The 20,667-nt window shown below is 39.4% G+C and overlaps 2 protein-coding genes, 1 long non-coding RNA gene and 1 other non-coding gene across 4 annotated transcripts; 1 reads left to right on the top strand and 3 right to left on the bottom strand.

Annotated features, from left to right (window-relative positions):
- The first annotated feature begins 814 nt into the window (after positions 1–814).
- On the top strand, positions 815–1,772 carry LOC146326359 (ribonuclease inhibitor-like). The gene is made up of 3 exons (XM_084718331.1): positions 815–1,092; positions 1,195–1,368; positions 1,554–1,772. The coding sequence occupies exons 1-3, from the start codon at positions 1,010–1,012 to the stop codon at positions 1,729–1,731; spliced, it is 435 nt and encodes a 144-aa protein (XP_084574457.1). The 5' UTR covers positions 815–1,009; the 3' UTR covers positions 1,732–1,772.
- A 3,638-nt stretch (positions 1,773–5,410) lies between these two features.
- LOC146326357 (uncharacterized) lies at positions 5,411–7,454 on the bottom strand. Its single transcript, XR_014770571.1, has 3 exons — positions 6,850–7,454; positions 5,933–5,993; positions 5,411–5,746 (listed from the first exon to the last, which is right to left on the bottom strand). It is a non-coding gene; the product is annotated as an uncharacterized LOC146326357 (long non-coding RNA).
- LOC146326358 (small nucleolar RNA SNORA74) lies at positions 6,543–6,743 on the bottom strand. Its single transcript, XR_014770635.1, has one exon. It is a non-coding gene; the product is annotated as a small nucleolar RNA SNORA74 (small nucleolar RNA).
- Positions 7,455–9,498: 2,044 nt separating the features above from the next.
- Positions 9,499–13,852, bottom strand: cfap96 (cilia and flagella associated protein 96). The gene is made up of 8 exons (XM_084718330.1): positions 13,709–13,852; positions 13,271–13,382; positions 12,557–12,776; positions 11,595–11,732; positions 11,125–11,200; positions 10,539–10,724; positions 10,279–10,442; positions 9,499–9,661 (listed from the first exon to the last, which is right to left on the bottom strand). The coding sequence occupies exons 2-8, from the start codon at positions 13,371–13,373 to the stop codon at positions 9,610–9,612; spliced, it is 939 nt and encodes a 312-aa protein (XP_084574456.1). The 5' UTR covers positions 13,374–13,382; positions 13,709–13,852; the 3' UTR covers positions 9,499–9,609.
- Between the last annotated feature and the right edge of the window lie 6,815 nt (positions 13,853–20,667).

Below are 20,667 nucleotides of genomic sequence, written 5' to 3'. Positions count from 1 at the left end.
TTAAAATTTAAAATGAATTGTGACTTCTTGATGTTATTGAATATTTTTGCATATGTTTATGAAATAAACAATGTTCAAATTGGAAAAGGAACATTCTTTTTCACTTATGCACCATTATGGTACAATGTTGCCTACAGGCAACGAACCCCAGAAACTTCCAAAAATAAAAATAAAAATAAAATTTCTTCAGATTATGTTTATTTAGTCTATTTTGAGACATAAAAACACATTTCCCTCACTGGCATCATAATGTGTACCATAGAGGGATATGACCATACATACATACATACATACATACATACATACATACATACATACATACATATGAGCATACATACATACATACGTTATGGAATCACTATAGCAAACACACATCCATAATGGTTCACTGTTGCAGGCAACATTGCAACTTTCCATGATGGCACGTTGTTGCCTCAGGGCAACAGCTGCATTTTAACAAGTATCCACTATTAAATTAGTAAATAAGTTGCATGAAACTATCAAAACTTAAAGTTTACTCACCTATTAGTGTGAAGACATTTTTTTCCAGGTGGAAAAGGGACAAAAAATAACTTTTTGAGTCTTTTTTTTGCAGCAAGATAACAGAGCTGTCTCCTTAGAAAAAGCCCACCGAGAGGGGTTTCAAAATCGCTTCCTGGAGGTCATGTGACAACTTAAAGCATTGTTAATGGTTCCCTATGGTTTTACCTCTTTTTTAAAGTATCGCATCATTTAAAAGGATGCATTGTGGAGATGTGACAGGGCAAAAATGGGTTTGTTGCCTGAGGGCAACATGGTACCATAGAGGGTTAAGAAGAAAATCAGGGAAATTCCCTCTCCAGAGAGAAGCATCAATCTGTTCCACTGTCTGAATGAGCTGAAGGATCATTCTCTAGTGGAGGAGATCCAACACTACCTGAATTCAGGAAGACTCTCCACAGAGAAGCCCTCTCCCGATCAGTGGTCAGCTCTGGTCTTCGTCTTATTGTCATCTGAAGAGGATCTGGACATGTTTGACCTGAAGAAATACTCTGCTTCAGAAGAGGCTCTTCTGAAGCTCTTGCCTGTGGTCAAAGCTTCCAAAAAATCAGTGTATGTAGATTAATACTCGACATTACTTCAGATATACTACAAATCCAAGGTTATCTTTTCAAAAGATAATTAATATATTTTTGCACTTCATTGCATCCTCAGACTGAGTGGCTGTAATCTGTCAGAAAGAAGCTGTGAAGCTCTGGCAACACTTCTCAGCTCTGAGTCCTCCTGCCTGAGAAAGCTGGACCTGAGGAACAATGACTTGCAGGATTCAGGAGTAAAGCTTCTCTGTGTTGGTCTGAAGAATCCAAACTGGAGACTGGAGACTCTCAGGTTAGGATTCATCAACCTGTTCAAGAGATAGCTTTTATATCTCAATTTAGATTCAGAGTTAAATGAGTAAACAGATGACAAACCTTTGATGGAATTTCTGTGGTTTGGCAATATGTTTTAGCATCTAGCACCTAGGACTCAGTCAACTTTCAATTTAAACCACAGTTCTTTCTTTGTATTTGCAGGCTTTCTGGCTGTTTGATCACAGAAGAGGGCTTTGTATGTCTGGCATCAGCTTTAAGCTCCAATCCCTCCCATCTGAGAGAACTGGACCTAAGCTACAATCACCCAGGAGAATGGGGAGTAAAACTGCTCTCTGATGGAGTGAACAATCCACACTGGAAACTTGACACTCTCAGGTAAGCCTGTCACCAGGTATAACCACTGTCTGTTGTAACATTCAGAACCATGTTCTCCATCATTTTGTCTATCTGTGTCATCATCACACCATGTGGGATGACAGGTAGCACTGTAAATATTACCCTTGATTACAACTTCAAGTACAGATGAACAATGGAACAGGAGCCATGAACTTGTGTTTTGTAGAACTGGAGAACGTTCGTGACCACGTCCCCAAAGTATATTGTACTGCAGGAGTATGGGGGCATCACTATGAGCCATTCAGTGCTTGTATGACTGGACTGTGAGCTACGCTCACGTTCTCGACAGGAAGTCAAGTGCATATTTTTAACCAGTGTCTGTTTGTAATGTGTAACTTGTGTGGTAGGTTCAGTTCAGCTTAAAAAAATCTGGAAAAGGTAAAATAGGTAAAACTAGCAAATCACATCTAAAACTATGCAAATTCAAATTACAAGCAAAAAATCCTCAATGTCGCAAAACTTATGGGCTTTGGAGCTAAGTAACTTTTCAATGGGTAAATTTTGAAAAGAGAAAAATTGACATTTTAAAACAACACATCTATGAGAAATCTGTCTGTCTTAAAGGTGACAGTGGAGCACAGGCTACCGAAGAGATCAGGGCAACGGCAATATTTGAATAAAACAAATTAAAAGTCCATGTTTCACTAATGAAGATAATATGTAGGTCTGACCTTGTGTACCCCCTTCATTCTAGAGTTGACCATGGAGGAAAACAATGGTTGCAACCAGGCCTGAGGAAATGTAAGTGAAGTTGTCATTGACTGCCGTTTTTTTCAGTTATGCACAAGTGTCAGAAATATGACTGTATGCTACAAATTATCTTTATTATTTAGGCTATTGGTTTATTTATTTAGTTTAGTCCTTTAATTAACTGCTGTAGTAAACGTGTCAAAATGCTCAACTTTTACTCTGATTGCCAGCTGCCTGTTTCTGGTTACTGACTTACTTTTCCAGATATTTTGTAGAGATATTTTAGATATTTCACCTTTTACAATCCATAGCATCAATTGAATATAAGTCAAAAAGTTTTTGCAAATCTTTGCAATGTTATTATTTATGACTTATACAACATCACAACTATTTTGGAATTGAGGTTGTATGATCCTTTTTGACAAAACAGAATTCTGAAAAACCTGATTGGATGCCTTTTCCTGAAATGCCTCTTAAGTCAGAGTTTTTCTTTCTGTTTTTATGCACACTGACTTTTTTTCCTTCACTCTATAGCTCATATTGCTGATTTTTTTTTGTTCTGTCTTTCAGATGCCTGTGAACTCACATTGGACCCAAACACAACGAGCAGAAATGTTTTCCTCTCTCTCCTGGACTCTGTTCGCTTCAGATAAACTTTTCTCTGCCTGGCACGATGACGGTTCAAAAACTATCTTTATCCCTCACCCTCACCCAAAGACAATAGCGGTGTATCTGGACTGGCATGCTGGGACTCTGTCCTTCTATGGCGTAATCTCTGACTCACTGATCCACCTCCACACTTTCCATTCCACTTTCACAGAACCCCTCTACCCCGGGTTTCTGTTCAGAGTCGGATCAGCAGTGTCACTGTGTCGATTGTCAGAGGAAGAGTCCGCCTCAACTGAGCAACAAGATGGCTGACATGGTAGTTCAAACTTTCTGTATATGTGATTCCCCTCAGTGGTAGGTCTGTCTTTCTAAGGTGGATCACACATACAGACTGGAGAAAAATGAAAGGAAAAGCAGAAATAAATGAGTAGAGAAACGTCATAAATGTAGACATAGTACTTATTTCACTTCCTCAGAATCTCACTCAGGAATCAGTCTCACTTTGGACAAATATTTCAAATGATAAAATCAAACTGTACATTTTATAAACAATTGTATTATGCAGCATGTTGTGTGTGTGTGTGTACATGTGAGTGAATGAATCCTCCTGGTTGTTATTTACTCCTATAAATGAAGTAGGGGAAGGACAGGCCTGTTCGTGTGATGTCAGTGTTTAAATCAGCAGATGTGCATTAAGATTTCAATGTCCCAGGTTGTGCTTAAAGACTTTAATCGTCAAAGTGAGAGACTAGAATGCTTTATTATCAGCCTGCATACTGATGTAATGTAATTACTGCATGTAATTTAGGTATGAAGCTGAAGATATTGTACATTATTCTATTTATGTTGTTTTTGTGTTGTGGGATTTCCATGAAAAGATTTAAACCCAATAAAGAATGTATCCAAATAATGAGCTCCATTGTTTTCCAACAACTATTAAAACAAATCAGTGAGACACTGTTGACATGTTCCTTCCTTACCATGAACACACACTGTAGTTTATTTAGAGTCAACCTCACATACACCATCCTGCCACCTTAAACATTCACCTCTGACTAAGTGACTCTGTATAAGAATGACAGTATAGAAAAACTGAAACTGTACAATTAATCCAAACAATGAACACAATAGGTGCAGGAAGTGTGTTTAACAAGAGATTTGATGAATTTTGAGCAGATAATTTCCTGTGAGTACTGTGTCACAGACGAGTTTTCCTGATATTTCTACAGAATTCATACATTTGTTTAGTGTTATTTTTTATTTCACACATTCAGTGTTTTCTTCCCTTTGACATTTGGCCATTGTTCTGTTAGCTGGTTGTTTTTACTTCATACTTTCAATGCAGCACAAGGCTATAACAAAGTGAAGGTTCTGTTATGGTCAGGTCTTCACTGTACCCTTTTTCTTTTCTTCTAACTTTTTATCTTTGATAATCTTAACTTTAAAATCATTTCATTTAGTTACAAAGGCTTTGCAACTCCTGGTGGGGGTCAGAACCCTCAGGTTGGGAACAAGAGCACTAGGGCATTAAATGTAGATTAAAAACTTAGGGACAAGCAATAAACATTGTCTGATATTGGTCTATGCAGCTATATTAGTGAATTAATATTGGCTATGCTGATATGTGACTGACAGCTTGTCAAAGCATTTCATTTGAATTCTAAAGCAAAATGCTCTATAAATTAAGTATATTTTTGAAGTTTGCTGATAAAAAATTTCTAGACAAACAAAACACTTGAGAGGCAACTCATTTGTTGATGTTACATAAATCTTTTAAAATGCAAGAATGTGAAATTCAGGTATGTTATCGGCCATAAGATGCAGGTTATTAGTAAATGAAGAAAAAGGACCATCTCTAGAAAATAGTCTCAATACTTTTCCCAGCAGCTTGCATAATATTTAACAAAAACGATAGTGGCTAGTTGTTTTAGGAAATTCAACTGACATCTTCAAGCAAGAACCAATGGGCTTTGAGGCAAGAGTCAGACAGGATTCTTAAGATTTTACCAGGCAAACAAAATATGGACCCAATGTGTTCAGGTTTGATGAAACCCTGAAAATGTTCACTTGTAACACATCACCAAATTGGACACCGAGGTGCTGCAAGATCAACTTTTATTCATACATTTGTCCACAATTTAGGATACAGATAAACGTTATACTCTTAAGGCTGGTGTGATGTGATGGTGTGAGGTCATTAGCCAATAAAATGTCTATAACATGTTCTATTTACAGTCTCATGCAGGTTGAGCAGACATGGCTGGAACATGGAGTGCACCAATGACCAGCAGCAGCCCAGTCACATCCAGCAGGTGGACTCATGACAGGAGCATCTCCATTCAGACCAGCCTGGCAGATTACACTGAACACACAAGAAGCACAAAACACATGTATTACTAGACAAATCATAAACAAATTTACAGTCAGAATATTACAAGCAGTGTGTTTCAGGTCTTCAGTCAGGTTCTGGTAAACGGTTTTTACTTAAACCTGTGCCAAAGTCCTGAGTTTATCTCCCAATGCTAAGATTCCACAGCAGAGAGGAGGTGGTCTCTGCCACGGCAGTACATGATTGGGTTTGTACACAGAATACTGTGCACCACTTCTGTATCCACACTCACCCTGGTGAGCATGATGGTCTGGTGTCAGTTCCTTGAAGGTGTTTGCTGCCCCCTGCAGGTCAGCTGCTCCACCCGTTTCTGCAGAAAAATAAAGCAGTCAGTAAATCAGCAGCACACCACTGATCTCTGCTGACAGTCAGCTGCTATGCTCAGGGTTTAAAGTTCACCATGGTGTTTGTCTGCATGATGTGTTATATTTTCAATCATCAAAGCATGTAAAGACTGGTTTAATATAAAAGGGAGAACTGGTTCAGCCACACTCACCCTCAGTCAGCCTGCAGCATGACTGTCAGCTCCACACTGAACAGCTCAGCAGAGGCTCCGCCTACAACACAAAGAACAAGGTTTGGTTAAGACCAGCAGGGCATCTCTGCAGCACTACAGTACCCCGTTATAATGCTCTTTTGCCACATTGTAATTCTGATAATATTTCCATTGTGTAACTGTCAGTTTTTAAATTAAAATTGTGATTCAGAGAGCAATTTTGAAAAACTGCAACAGCCAAAACTTAAATTCTGATTTGCATAATGTATTAAATGTTTGAACAAACTGTTATATGCTAAGGCAGACTTTTCTAGAAGCTATAACCTTACCAGTTTAAACATAAATGAACCTAAATTATTTAGATTAATATAAGCCAACCTTCAATCTGTGGAAAAATAATCACAACTTAAATTTGCTCAACCTACAGAGTTAAAATTCAGCCCTTAACAGGAACAGCCAGTAAAGGAAAACTAGAGCTAGAGGTTTTCCTGAGGTTGGGGTTTAAGGTTGAGCCTGGTGGCAGTGGGAGAGACCTGCCGCTTATGGTCAGGCTGCACTAATGTACATCAATACCAAGAGGCATCATTCCTCCTTGTGTTGTCACTATGTGAATGTGTGGCCCTATACTAGGCCTGTCCTGCCGTTGGATCAGGACAGGCCACTCTCATTGAGCCGCGCTCTGCAGCAGCTCAGAAGCAACAGACTCTAAAACAGAGCCTGCACAACTGAGACTAGGTACAGAGACTTCATCTACCAGCCCTGTAACACTGAGCCAGACACACATCGACTGGTCAGCTGACTTAGAGCTGGGGTGGGAGGGAACCACTATGTCACGTCAACTCTTACTGTCATGTCACTACACATCTGCTCGCTTTGTGGGTCAAGAGTGATCACATGGTAGTTCATTGCATATTTACCTATAGTGCCAAAGGCGAGGCAGGTTGTAGCTCTATCCCATGGCTGCCGATTTCCCTTGATGTGGGTTCAACGAGGGACTGAGCATCTCTGAAAAGGACAAAATTAATGCCACATCAGTGCAAAATGACAAAACCCCACACTCAACTGTTTCAACCTGTCAAACAGAGGACAATGTTTACAGTGAAGCTGTTGCTCACTGCAGTACAGCCTTACTGTTTAGTGACTGCACTCTTAAACAGATTGAGAATGACTTTGGTAGTAAATTTTAAAAGGTGAATAACATTTTATGCACATAATGTAGGACTGCACAGATAAATTTCAAATACAGATCTGGTACATCAAAAATGGTGTCTATATTCACTTACAAAAGTAACTAATCACATCAGGATACTGATTTGCAGACAGCTGTGGCTTAAGCAAAAAATATAATTAAGAAAATCTAACTGAATGACATCACTTCTGACATTGTTCACACTATCCACTACACTTTCCTCGTTTTTCAATGAATAATCTAAAAACATGTTACAGGCCACGATAACCTGTATGTTAGATTGTAACTTGAAGGAATAATGGAATTAGACATGACTTTAAGTGAAAAGTTAGGTTCTTGGTACCAGACTCCTGCGGTGACGTACTAAGAAAAGCCCTTAAAGGCTTTACATTATTTTGAACCTATGTTAGCATTTCTCGGGTTATGCTACTAGCCCAATTCAGAATGTCTGATCCAGTCTCCTACCACGTAGAAGTGTTCAAACTCAACGTTAACACGCACATCTCTCACTGTATTCCCACCTACAGAGTTAATATCCCTCTTAAGCTTTTTGTACCCTTTCCACGAGTCTCCCAAAGTTCTCCACCGTAAAATTTGTGCAGAACGGTGCTAGCTTTAGCTTTAGCTAACAGTAGCCCGTTTCTTGCATCCATGCACGTGCTTGGTGTTGCGTCCCGTTTCTCGCGCGACTTTCTGACCAAGAGCCGCCTAAAAATCATAAAACAGTTAACTGTACGGTAAACGTGTTGCTGTTGTTGCCAACTTTAACTTATACGGAGAGTGACAAACGAGTTCACACAAAACCGCCATTTATTACCTACACTGAAAACGCCCGACCGTTTTTGTTAGCCGTTAGCTCGTTACACAGCTTACACAGGAGCTCGTGACGATAACTTTATCCACTAACATCTGTTTATTAGCGTCTCTTCGACAGAACTCGTTCAAAGAATCTTAAATACTCACCATATTCAACACGGAGTCTGGCCTCCATCTGTGTAGCATGCTTACAACAGACCGAGAGGCGGAACGGAAGTCACACATACATTTATAGAGTGCAGTGTGGCGCTGTGCATTCTGGGAAGGGAAGCCTCCGCCTCCTCTTCTTCTTCTTTGAAATTAGAAGTAACATCAGCGTATTGCTGCCCTCTAGTGTTTATTATAAATTCTCCTTTTGACAGACATTTATATTTCGAAACATTATTATTATTATTATTATTATTATTATTATTATTATTATTATTATTATTATTATTATTATTATTATTATTAATGTTATTGTTATTATTTATTTATTTATTTTTATTATTATTTTAGGTCGACACTGATGTAGTGCTATGCCAACACACTGCTCACACTCCATATTCAGCTTTGTCTGGGTTTTAAAAAAACGGAGCAGTACCATATCATATCATATCATATAATATCATATCATATCATATCATATCATATCATATCATATCATATCATATCATATCATAGCCAATAAAAATCTATGTTGCATGATACTGGGAAAGCATGTCATCTTTGCAAGGTAAACTTGTTAATCAAGGGGGTCATTACTAATTCAACAGCATAAACGGAAACAAGAGGCCGATATTGTTATTAGTGTATTTTGACTATATTTTTTTGTAGTCCAGAATCTTCAAGCAAATGTCATGCTTTTATTTTGAAGGCAGGAAAAAATCAATCGAGCTTCACATTTTATTTACTTCTCCTTCTTCAAGGACAATAACCTGTATACCACAGACAGACAGACAGACAGACAGACAGACAGACAGATAGATAGATAGATAGATAGATAAATAAAAAAAAAATGTGCACTGTCTTCTTCTTTCTTTGAAATACTAAGTATACATTTAATGTCTGTTCTTCTCCCTTTATTTACCATTTGTTTTTTGCAGAGGAGACATACACTGTGAACTTTCTTATTAAAAAAAGATAAGTATACATTTATTCTGTTTTCTTCTCATCGCTTCTATGCGGATCAATAGATCCTGTGGTTGCTGAAATTGTTTATTGACTAGTATTTCCCCCTTGTCTGCTAGTTGATTTTTACAGACAAGAGGAAACAGTCTGCGCTGTGAACCCTCTCCTTTTAAAAGTTGTGCCACTGTCAGAATTTCTAATGAGTCTTATGGCTGCTGATGGCGTGTTGTTGTCTGCTATTTGTATTTTAAACAGAGGACATCAGACCAGACAAGAAGAAATAAGACACTTAAAAATATAAAATATAAATATACATTTATTATATTGTATTCTTATTATTCTTATACTCTGTTATACTGATCAGGAGTTCATCTTCTTTACCAGAAAGTCCCAATAAAAACATTTCATTGCAAAGGAAAAAAGGAGAAAGGGAAAGAAAAGAAGCTCATAGTAAAGTTACATCACCCCCACACTAAAATAAAAACTTTCATAAGCATGATATCTGCAAGAATCACAGGGAAGTCAGCCAGTGTTGATGCAGTATGTATACTGGGTAATGTAGTCAGGTCATCACAGTGGGAATAGTTGAGCTGTAGTTTGAAGAGTGTACACTCCTGAAACAACGAGAGAAAAAAACAACTTAGACAAAGATTTCAAATTAAATTTGTTTTGCAGATGTTTTACACTTGCAGCTCTCCTCAGGGACAACATACAGCTGAAACAGAACATGATCAAATCAAATTTAACATTCAACTAATAATGTCACTTAATTAAAGTTTATTTTTATTTGTTCATTCATTTCAATAACAAAATAGAATATAATAGAACATCGCCATGCATCGCAAAGTAAAGAAACAATATGTAGCCATTGCACGTGCAAAAATAAGAACAACAGTCCAAATAGCGAGTTGGAACCACTGACTGTATATTAAATAGGTTGTAATTCTGTTTAATATACAGTCTGCGGTTGAAGTGAGTTGTTTCTCCCTGCTGTCTCCTCCCCAGAGTCGGGGAAGTTCAGGCAGGCTGCAGAAACGCTGCAGGAGTGCAGGATGCGCACAAACTCATAAACTGACAATAACGAGTCCTCCACTGTCAGTTCATCAGCTGTTTATAACTGTCAGTTGTATGTTAATGTAAAGTTAAGTCTGTTATCCTGAAAACAAAAGTCCACCGCTCTGAAATAACACACTCTGACAAAAAAAAAAAAAAAAAAAAAACATAGATCAACCTGTTCACATTGACGGTGATGATACTCTTGACAGGTGTGCTCTTAGGACCGGGAGCAGGGCGGAAGATTGGCTCTTGACCGGTTGGTTTGGAACGGCGAACGACGTACAGATCAGCAGAATGTGAGGGATAAGTGCCAAACGTCCCCGCTTTCATTCCTCCGATCTGAACACGAGACACATCCACATAAACACACAGACACGTATGTCACAGGTCGTCTGTCAAGTCTGGATACGGTACAGCAGATAGAGAGACGATCACCTTTTTGCTCGGGGACGGGGGCTTGAAGGGAACTGAAGAGACTTTCTGTCCAGGTGGGTGGGGCTTGGGTGCTGGTGGGAGGGGCTTGTCACTGCGGTATGGATTGCCTTGGAAATAATCTTTGGGGTGAAGGTTGAGCTTGAAGGGGCCGTTTCTTAACTTGGAGTGATGGATTATTGCCTCCTTCTGTACCACACACACACACACACAAACACACACAATGTTTAAAAATTTCAACTTAAAGGGACAGTTCACCCCGAAACCAAACATATTTTGTCCCTGGCCTGTAGGGCTGTTTACCATCTAGATTTTATGAGTTGCACAGTTTTGAAGACATTGGATGTTTAGAGGTGTCTGCCTTCTGTCCAGTGTAATAGGATGATAATACTTTAGAAAAATTCAAAACAAACATCTGTGTAAAGCAATGGAATTTAAAAAATGATTTGTTTCTCTCCACAGACTATTTTCCATATTTTTTATATTAGGTCTCATGGGGAACACTGGAAAGGGTGTGACGTCTCTCTATAAAACGGCTGTTAACCAACTTGACACATTTTTCTTTTACCTCTGTTCAGCCAAACGTTACCTTCAGTGCTTCTTTGGCTCGGTCGTACGGGTCTGAGGCGTACATCTCAATCTTGGACAGCGTCACGTTGGGATAGCTGCAGGAGAGAACATTCACTTCAGCTGAACAAAATAAAACTTTGTATTATTATAATGTGTTGGCCACATTATCCCCGTCACAGAGTATGTTTTAATAATGAAAAATAAAAATCTACATAGTCTCAGTGCATTCTTTCCTCTTTTGCTTAAACACTTCTCATTGTCCCCGAGGCTTTAGCTCTGTGATAATTAGACATTAGACCCAATAACAGATTCATGAGTTCACTGGATATTAGAAAGTGTCCTAAAACAGGGGTTAGATAATTCATCACATGCAAAATCTTGTTTATTGAAGCATTTACACTTCCTGGTATAGAAGTTGTTCCAGAGGTACAGAGGAAAAGTTTGTTAAGCACTTGTGAACTACTTTAGAAAGAGTTTCTTGCCATAAACCTGTAACCACTGCCTTTCTTGGGAGGTGAGGTGACAATGTTGCGTCCAGGTGAGCGATGTGGTTTCGGGGCGACCGACAGTGGACTCATGGCTTCGACTGGTCCTGACAGAGTCCCAAAATAACTTCCTGAACCACAGCTGGAGACAGACAGATCAGATAATGGTTAGAAGGAGTCGTAAATATCATAAAAGCTATGTCACATTACAGGAAAGTACAGTCTGGAACTCAATGCCATTTTTCACACTCTGGAACCCGGTTTCAAAAGACAGTGTTTTCAGGCCCTCAAAACGCTGTTGACATCCGAACGAACGGCCAAAACGCAACAAAAGTTTTCCATTTTATGCTGAAAATGTGACGTAAACAGCAAGTAATATTGTCCTTTAGAAAATCAATCGCTCAACAAACTTTAACTTAACTTAACTTTCAAATTAACATTACAGTGGTTAAATTACAGAAGCTTTGTGAGAATTCTCATTGGTCAGAAACTTCTGAGATCAAGTTTTAAATGGCAGCGATCGTCAGGTGAACTGAAGAGGCTGAAGTTCTGATGTGTGAATCAACTGGAAGTACTTCAAACCGAGAGGCTCATTGTGACCATCTAGGACACATTTCTCTCCAGTATATTATGATACTGAGACAGTTTCTCTAGAGCCACTCTCTGGACAAATTTTACATTTTATTAAGAAGCTCAGAGCAGAGTTATACACCCAAACAGACCTGCACACGGACAGCTACAGAGACCAGTTAGTCAGCATGGACTGGATGTGTTTCACGCACGCACAGTATTGGAGACTGTAGTGGTTGTGTGGACAAGTCTGCGTCACAACAATTTGGGGATACCCGGGTATCCACCAGAGCCGCTCTGATGATAAAGTTTTCATCACGTGGATATGGGTAATATAACGGATCTATATACAGTATTTGTTCTCCGTGGTGTGTCTGTGAGTGTGTGTTCTCTCACGGCCTCTTGACCCCGTTACAGGGCAGGAAGGCCTTGCCCAGGTTCTTCTTGGCCTGCTGGATGCGGTTCTGCCGGGCCAGTCTCACCGGGTCGCTGAGCGCCTCACGTTCAAATATCTGTTTGAAGGACTTGTCGAAGAAGCCGCTCTGCAGAGCACAACGCTGTTTAGCGGTGCCCGCCTGCATCTGCCGGCTGCGATAGGCGGCCTCGTTGAACCGACCTGGATTTGGAAGAACGACATCATCATGAGTGAATAGAGCGATGCATCATGATGCAACATGAATGCAACTTTACTAGAATGCAAGTAAGGTCTCATATTTGCATTAGTGTGATTTCTTTATATAAAGTGATTTGTGTCACATTACTTCACCTACTTCTCATGACACACGTAAGTTAAGATACTCATTTTAACCCAAACCATGATCTTTTCTTAAACCCAACCAAACTATGACTGTTTCACAACATTAAACATGTTTATATTTGTTACCATGGCAGCGAAGGACACCTGACTCTAGATCTGCTCTCCACAGAGGTTAAAGAAACATCACCTGTATATTATATTGGACTTTTGTCTCTGCACTGCAGGCAGATTGTAGAGACCTGGTTTAAGTATCTAGATACTGTAAATACATTTTGTTAATCGAATCATCGTGTTTAATTAAATTTTATGACTTAATTTTATTGTGAAATAATCAGGCAGATAAATTTACTTACGCTGGGTGGGTGAAACATACTTGTCTCCTACAGAGATGTAGCTCATCTCTTTAAAAACACCCAGACGATCCATGTCACTCTTCCCGTCACCTGGTCTGAGCATCTTTACACACTGGGAACACACACACACACGCACACGCACACGCATGCACGCACGCACGCACATACACACTCCTATCACACTCTTGTAACACTTGAGACACTTCTGGATACAATTCAAAATGTCAGGGTTTTCAGTCATTTTCTGACATTTCACAGACCAAACAACTGATCGATTAATTGAGAAAATAAACGACCGATTAATCGATTGTGAAATTAAATAAAATAAAATGGCCTCAGAAATGACCAGGAAACAACATGTTAGTCAGTGAATAAAACTGTAAATTCTGACATGACATAACATACAGATATACATACAGGTCATACAGGTCAACATACCTTTGGTTGACGTGTAGCAGTTAAGGACTAATTGGAGGCTGAACTATTGGATGTCAGTGTCAATAGAAGTCTGTCTATCTATCTATCTATCTATCTATCTATCTATCTATCTATCTATCTATCTATCTATCTGTCTGTCTGTCTGTCTGTCTGTCTGTCTGGCTGTTGTCTATATACAATCCTGTATACTCTGTGTCTGTGTATGCAGGTCCGTTGCCTTGGAGAAGGGGAAGTAAATAAACTGTCAGGCTGCAGAGATCCTTCCTGGAAGTAAAGCAATGCTGCCTTCAAAATAAAAGCAGATCATATGCTTGAGAATTTTGGGAAACTTCTACTTCAAATGAAATAGATAAGTGAATTAAACAGAAGAAATTAATGTGAACTAGTTCATTTTAATGTCAGTGAACTGAACTTTGAGCCACAGCTCCATTTAACCACAGCAAAAAGATGCAAATAAATAATCAATAATAAAATGCACAGCCTAGTAGAGAATAAACATTTCAACTTTTACATGTCACCAGAGTTATTAGGATTCATCATCTGGGAACCATGAATGTACAAAACTTCATGTCATCCATCTGAGAGGCTTCTGTCTGGACCAAAGCTGTGGACGCAAGACAGACGGACAGACTGTGTTTTGCAGGAAACTAAAAAGGGTAAAGTGTGTCTCCACTAATTGAACAGAAATGAATCAGCTGACTGTTTGAGCTGCCTCACGAAGCATTAAAGTCCCAGCGGAGTCCAAACTGTGGCGATGGTGCACTGAGCTGTGCTGCTGACTTGTAAGTGAGCTGCAGGGATCACATTTCAGCCACAGTGAGGCTGTACTTTCATTATGTTTTACTCCGCTTCACACGTATTTGACTTGTTCTGCATTAATGTATGTCATGTAAATATTCTTTCAGCTTGAATCGTGCACAGTGAAGTGTACTTTGGAGTGCACTGCAATTATTGCCTCCCTTCATTGGCTTCCAGTAAAACACAGAACTGATTTCCAAAACTTGCTGACTTCATAAGACATTTTATCTCTTCCTGTTCTCATTTTAAATCCAGAAGTCACCGTTATTTTGCAGTTGTAGCTCCCAAACTTTCCCCATTGTTATTTTGAGGGAAAAATAGTTGCATGATGGGAATTCATGTGGTATGTGGTATATATTATGTGTGGATCCACCATTGCTAAGGTGGGTCACTCTGTATTACATGTTACAGCCACTATTTTTGATGCCTTTTATTTATTTATTATTATATTTATTATTATACTGTCAGCAGTGGTGAATATTTGTAGGCATTATTTAACATAATCTTCAGTTATATTGTCTCTCTAACCACAAGGTGGCAGGCCAGCCCTGTAAATAAAGGATGAAGATGATAGAGCGCTCCACTGTAGAAAATGCTCTCAGCTAGTTATTGAGGAGCACTGAGGTGCACAGAGACATAGTGATGCAGGACAGAGAAGAGATGGAGAGATAACAGGGCAGGAGACGCACAAAGAGACGGTGAGAAAAACAGAAAGCAACACAGAGAAAGTGACAGACTGGAGGAGACAGACGGATCTTTAACAGAGTGACGCAGAGACATAGAAGCAGAGACATGGCTGGACAAAGACACTGAAGATGTAAAGAAAACAGCATAAAGGAGAAGGCAGCGAGGACATCTGACATGGACAAAGAGAGACGTAGAGGGACACTGAGATCAAGGGGCTGACTCTCTGTTGGCCAAATGTCCTTGGAGAATGGGGGAGGGCAGCTCAGCAGCAGCTGGGTCACACACACACACACACACACACACACACACACACACACACACACACTGACCGATGTGCACACATGCATACTGCATGTAAAGATATTCCACAGTATAAAAAGGATGCGTGACAGTCAGTCCGATGTGCACACACACACACACACACACATGCATGCACACAAACAAATCTGTTGTTATTGAATGATCTTGATGTGTTTCCTGTACGATGACCATCAGTGTGTGCATTCATTTATCTCTTTCAGTTCTAGCTGACATCCAGTTCTTAAGATTTATATGGAGAAAAAATGCCTGTGTAGCTTTTTTTTTTACACTGACTGTGTGAATAATCTTGTGACGTCCAGTCAACTGTCCACAGAGCCAGGAGGAAGGTGTGGTTCACCCATAATCTGTAAAGTAACCATGTGGCAATAACGTAAAATATCTTTACTTATATAACATGAAACAAAAAATGGCTTCATATAGCAAGCTAAAAACATAAAATAAACATTAGACACACATAATGCAGCAAAAAAAAAAGTAATAAATGAACCACATTTTCTGAAAAAATGGCAAAAACTTGAACAGAAAAATAAGAGAGCCAGATGAAATGAGGGAAGACAGTGCAATAAAAGTATGTTTTAAGCTTTCCCAGAGGAAAGGAAAAGTTTAAAATAAGATCTCGTCTTTGTCTAGCCTGTTTCTCCTGGACACAATATGAGATATTGACAATTTTCTCATTCTCCTTAAATTCGGCGCCTGAGAAACAGCCTTTGTCTCGTCTCAGCCCGAGACTAACTTGAGCCCAACTGAAGATCTTAAAATGTTCTTTTTTTGTCTCACTACAGTTATGTTAAATTTGACTTAAATGATCAGCTCTTGAGATAAGAGCGAGATCTAAAAGAAAACTCAGTTGTCTTAAAATGAGATCTTAAATTTCAGGTCTTGTTGCTCCATACGGTCGTCGAGGAGAAACCTCTGAGACACCTACTGTATGAGCTCAGCTAAAGATCTCCTGCTGTTCTTTTGTTTGCTCCTGAGGTGGGTTTAGGAGAAACAGATTTCAGTGCAAAGCCTCCCAGCAGATATTTAAATGATATTTACCTGACTGTAGATAAATTTTCAAATTGACAGCGAGCTTAAGACAAGAATCTCATTTATTCCTCATAAAACAAAGAAAAGATGTTTTGCGAGGAACAAAATTTCACTCTGGGTTGATTTAAAAGAAGCCCGTAACTCAGCCTGCCGTATTTCCTCGGGCAGGGTGTTCCAGACCCTCGGGGCAGGTGGACCATTCATTACAGTCACATAGACGAGAAACTGTGGAAACTCAACAGTTGGCAACACTTTGCTGCCCAATTATAAGCACCATATACTGCAAATGTTTCTTCTAAGTTCATTATACTACAGGAATGTGTGTTATTAACCACTCAGTCAAATTTGAATGATTAAAAAAATAACTCAGTATATAAAATTAGGTCTCAAAATCATGAAATAATGAAACTGTGTGTCCACTCTGCTGTCTCAGTGTCAAACACCACTATCACCTGAGCAGCTTCATTGGACATGTCCAGAGCCACCAGAGCCAGAGGACGGTGATAGGATGGTATTTTTTCCTACTGAAGTGAGCTCAAGTGAACTGCTGGGCTGATTTGGACTGAGAGGTATGTTCGTAACCGACCGTTAGGGAGAGTAAGGCAAGGCAAGGCAAGGCAAGGCAAGGCAAGGCAAGGCAAGGCAAGGCAATTTTATTTATATAGCACCATTCATACACAAGGCAATTCAAGGTGCTTTACAGAACTTGAAAATGCATTAAATTAGAAACAATAAGAGAGCATTAAAATTGCATTTGAGATAATTAAAAACAAAAGCTAAAAGCAGGACAATAAATAGTTTAAAACATTACAGAAATGCATATAAAGAGAGAAGCAAACATAAAACAAAAGCGGCAGTAGACAAATATAAAAACAATAGCTACAGATTATCCTAAAAATATGTAACGTATCCACTTCACTGGTAGGCTGCAGTAAACAGTAATGTTTTAAGACCTGATTTAAATAAACCGACAGTTTCAGCTGACCTCAGGTGTTCTGGAAGTTTGTTCCACAGGTGAGGAGCACAGAAACTAAAGGCTGCTTCACCTTGTTTGGTTCTGATCCTGGGAACACTGAGTAAACCTGTTCCAGATGATCTGAGGGGTCTTGGTGCTTCATAACGTATAAGCAAATCACAGATATATTTAGGCCCGAGACCATTTAGTGCTTTGTAAACTAGTAACAAGATTTTAAAGTCTATCCTTTGACACACGGGAAGCCAGTGCAATGATTTAAGCACTGGTGTAATGTGCTCCACTCTCTTGGTGTTGGTGAGGATTCTGGCAGCAGTGTTCTGGACAAGCTGCAGTTGTCTGATTGATTTTTTACTCAGACCTGTGAAGACACCGTTACAATAGTCCAGCCTGCTGAAAATGAAAGCATGAACAAGTTTTTCTGTATCTTCCCTAGACAGAAATCCTTTAATTCTTGCTATGTTTTTAAGGTGGTAGTAGGCTGATTTAGTAATTGTCTTTATGTGACTGGTGAAATTTAGGTCTGAGTCCAGAATGACACCAAGATTTCTGGCTTGATTTTTAGGTTTTAGCATCATGGATTCAAGGTGAGCACTGACTTTTGATCTTTGTTCTTTAGGGCCAAAAACAACTATCTCAGTTTTGTCTGTGTTTAGTTGTAGGAAATTCTGGCACATCCATGTATTGATTTCATCAATGCACTTATTTAACAGATGTAGGGGACTGTAGTCATCTGGTGACACTGTAATATAGAGTTGTGTGTCATCTGCATAAGTATGGTAGGAGATGTTGTGATATTCCATAATCTGAGCAAGAGGGAGCATATAAATGTTGAAGAGAAGAGGCCCAAGAATGGACCCTTGAGGAACTCCACATGTCATTTTTGTTCGCACAGATTCATAATTGCCAAGTGACACAAAGAAATCCCTGTCTTGTAAATAAGATTTAAACCAATTTAGCACAGTACCAGAAAGTCCCACCCACTTTTCAAGTCTGTCGAGCAGAGTCTTATGGTCGACTGTGTCGAATGCAGCACTGAGGTCCAGTAATACCAGAACTGAAATCTTTGATGCATCACTGCTCAGATGAATGTCATTCAGAACTTTTACAAGTGCAGTCTCAGTGCTGTGATGTGCTCGAAATCCAGACTGATAGACATTAAAGAAATTGTTTTGCACCAAGAAGGCATTAAGTTGCTGAAAAACAACCTTTTCAATGATCTTTCCTAAAAAAGGTAGGTTTGATATGGGCCTGTAATTGTTTATTACTGAGGCATCCAGGTTAGGCTTTTTTAAAAGAGGTTTAATGACTGCGGTCTTCAGGGCCGTTGGAAAAAGGCCTGACTGAAGAGAACTGTTTACTATCTGAAGTATATCTGATGCTATGCAGTTAAAAACATCCTTAAAAAAGCTTGTAGGCAGAGTGTCGAGGCAGCAGGTAGTGGACCTAAGATTTCTGACTATGTCCGTCAAAGTTGCATAATCTAAGGGGTGAAAAAGTGCTAAATTAACTGGAGCAGTGTTATGAGGCACAGGTGAAATAGGTGAAATAGCCACTGTGTTGACTGTCTGTCTTATCTTTAAAATCTTGTCTGTAAGAAAAGAGGCAAAGTCATTGCATCCCTTGGTGGACAGCAGTTCAGGAGGGACTGATGCTGAGGGGTTTGTCAGTCTGTCAACAACAGTGAATAAGGTCCGTGCATTGTTGTTATTTTTGTTGATAATCTCAGAGAAAAAGGACTGCCTTGCCCTTTTTAGCTCCAAGTTATAGATGCGCAGACTTTCCTTATAGATGTCATAATGAACCTGGAGTTTGTTTTTTCGCCACCTGCGTTCTGCTTTTCTACATTCTCTTTTTTGAGCTTTTATCAGTGTGGCATTCCTCCATGGTGCTTTTTTCTTACCAGAGACAACTTTGACCTTCATAGGAGCAACAGTGTCCATAATATTCATAGCTTTAGAGCTGAAACTATGAACCAGATCATCGACAGAGACTGAGGGCAGAGCTGGTGTAGGTGTAAAATCCTGGGTGAATAGTGTACAGGTGTTTTCGTTGATATAGCGTTTTCTGATCACCTCTGTTGTAGTTTTACTGGTGTTAGCGGAGATGGCCATTTTAAAGAAAACACAGTAATGATCAGAAAAGGCAACATCAGTCACCACAACCTCAGAAATGTTGAGCCCTTTGGAAATAATTAGATCTAAAATATGTCCCTTATTGTGTGTTGGATCTGTTACATGCTGGGAAAGTCCAAAGTTGTCCAGGATGTAGAAAAGTTCTTTTGCACTGCCATCTTTGGGATTATCAATATGAATATTAAAATCACCCACTATAACAACACAGTTGAAATCAATACACACAACAGACAATAGTCTAGAAAAGTCATCAAAAGTCATCAAGGCGGTCAGCACCCCACAGTTTTCAGTCATCTGTCATTTTCAACTATTTTTTAAAATGTACAGTGCGTTTAGAAGAAAAACTGTGAATTCCCTTTACGCAGATTTTAACTCCCCCATTTATCGACGAAACCCAAATTTCATACAGAGCTAAAAAAGTAGAAGGACAAGCACTTTAAAATCAAGGACGTCACTCTGTATGGGATTTAAATTACAGGAGGACCTGCCAGTTCATAGAAGTAATTGAAGCTATAATTATTACTGAGGTGGGGGTGAAAAATTACCCACACACACACACACACACACACACACACACACACACACACACACACACACACACACACCGCAGACGGGATTTAAATCACAAATGCAGGTGATGTTAAAATCACATCTCCTGGAGAAATAAATCCAGGCTGAATGAGGGTTTAAAACAATTTATTTATGAACAATTTCATAACTTTGCCATACAGGATTTTCCATAAAATAAAAACTGAACAGCCTACATAAAGAGTAGAGAGAGGAGGGCGGTCACACCTGTAAAGAGCAGGACCAGGCTGACAGGTTGTGGGCACATGACCGTGTTTTAGATCTCCTGCAGTCCCACAGCAGCCTAATGCTCCAAGTGACAGATGAGTTCTCTATCAGCACCACAGTTGCTGCACTGGCATGGCTGAACTGACCACGGGTTCACTTACAGTTAAACACAGAGACTTAGATTTACTACAGTCAGCACGCTGGTCCTCTCATGGGTAAAA

The sequence above is a fragment of the Lutjanus erythropterus genome, chromosome 5, assembly GCF_056507025.1.
Source record: "Lutjanus erythropterus isolate fLutEry1 chromosome 5, fLutEry1.hap2, whole genome shotgun sequence".
In the NCBI taxonomy this organism is placed as follows: Eukaryota; Metazoa; Chordata; class Actinopteri; order Lutjaniformes; family Lutjanidae; genus Lutjanus; species Lutjanus erythropterus.
Note: the sequence above shows the minus strand (reverse complement) of the source record. Positions and strands in the feature narration are given on the sequence as shown.

Excerpts from the sequence above, each read along its gene's own strand:
- cfap96 (XM_084718330.1), bottom strand. The coding sequence starts at position 13,373 with ATGCTCAGACCAGGTGACGGGAAGAGTGACATGGATCGTCTGGGTGTT. Across the intron at positions 12,777-13,270 it reads GTATGTTTCACCCACCCAGC|GTCGGTTCAACGAGGCCGCC; the intron begins GTAAGTAAATTT and ends TTCCAAATCCAG. Across the intron at positions 10,443-10,538 it reads CCCCGTCCCCGAGCAAAAAG|ATCGGAGGAATGAAAGCGGG; the intron begins GTGATCGTCTCT and ends TCTCGTGTTCAG.
- LOC146326359 (XM_084718331.1), top strand. The coding sequence starts at position 1,010 with ATGTTTGACCTGAAGAAATACTCTGCTTCAGAAGAGGCTCTTCTGAAG. Across the intron at positions 1,093-1,194 it reads AAAGCTTCCAAAAAATCAGT|ACTGAGTGGCTGTAATCTGT; the intron begins GTATGTAGATTA and ends TTGCATCCTCAG. Across the intron at positions 1,369-1,553 it reads TGGAGACTGGAGACTCTCAG|GCTTTCTGGCTGTTTGATCA; the intron begins GTTAGGATTCAT and ends TTGTATTTGCAG.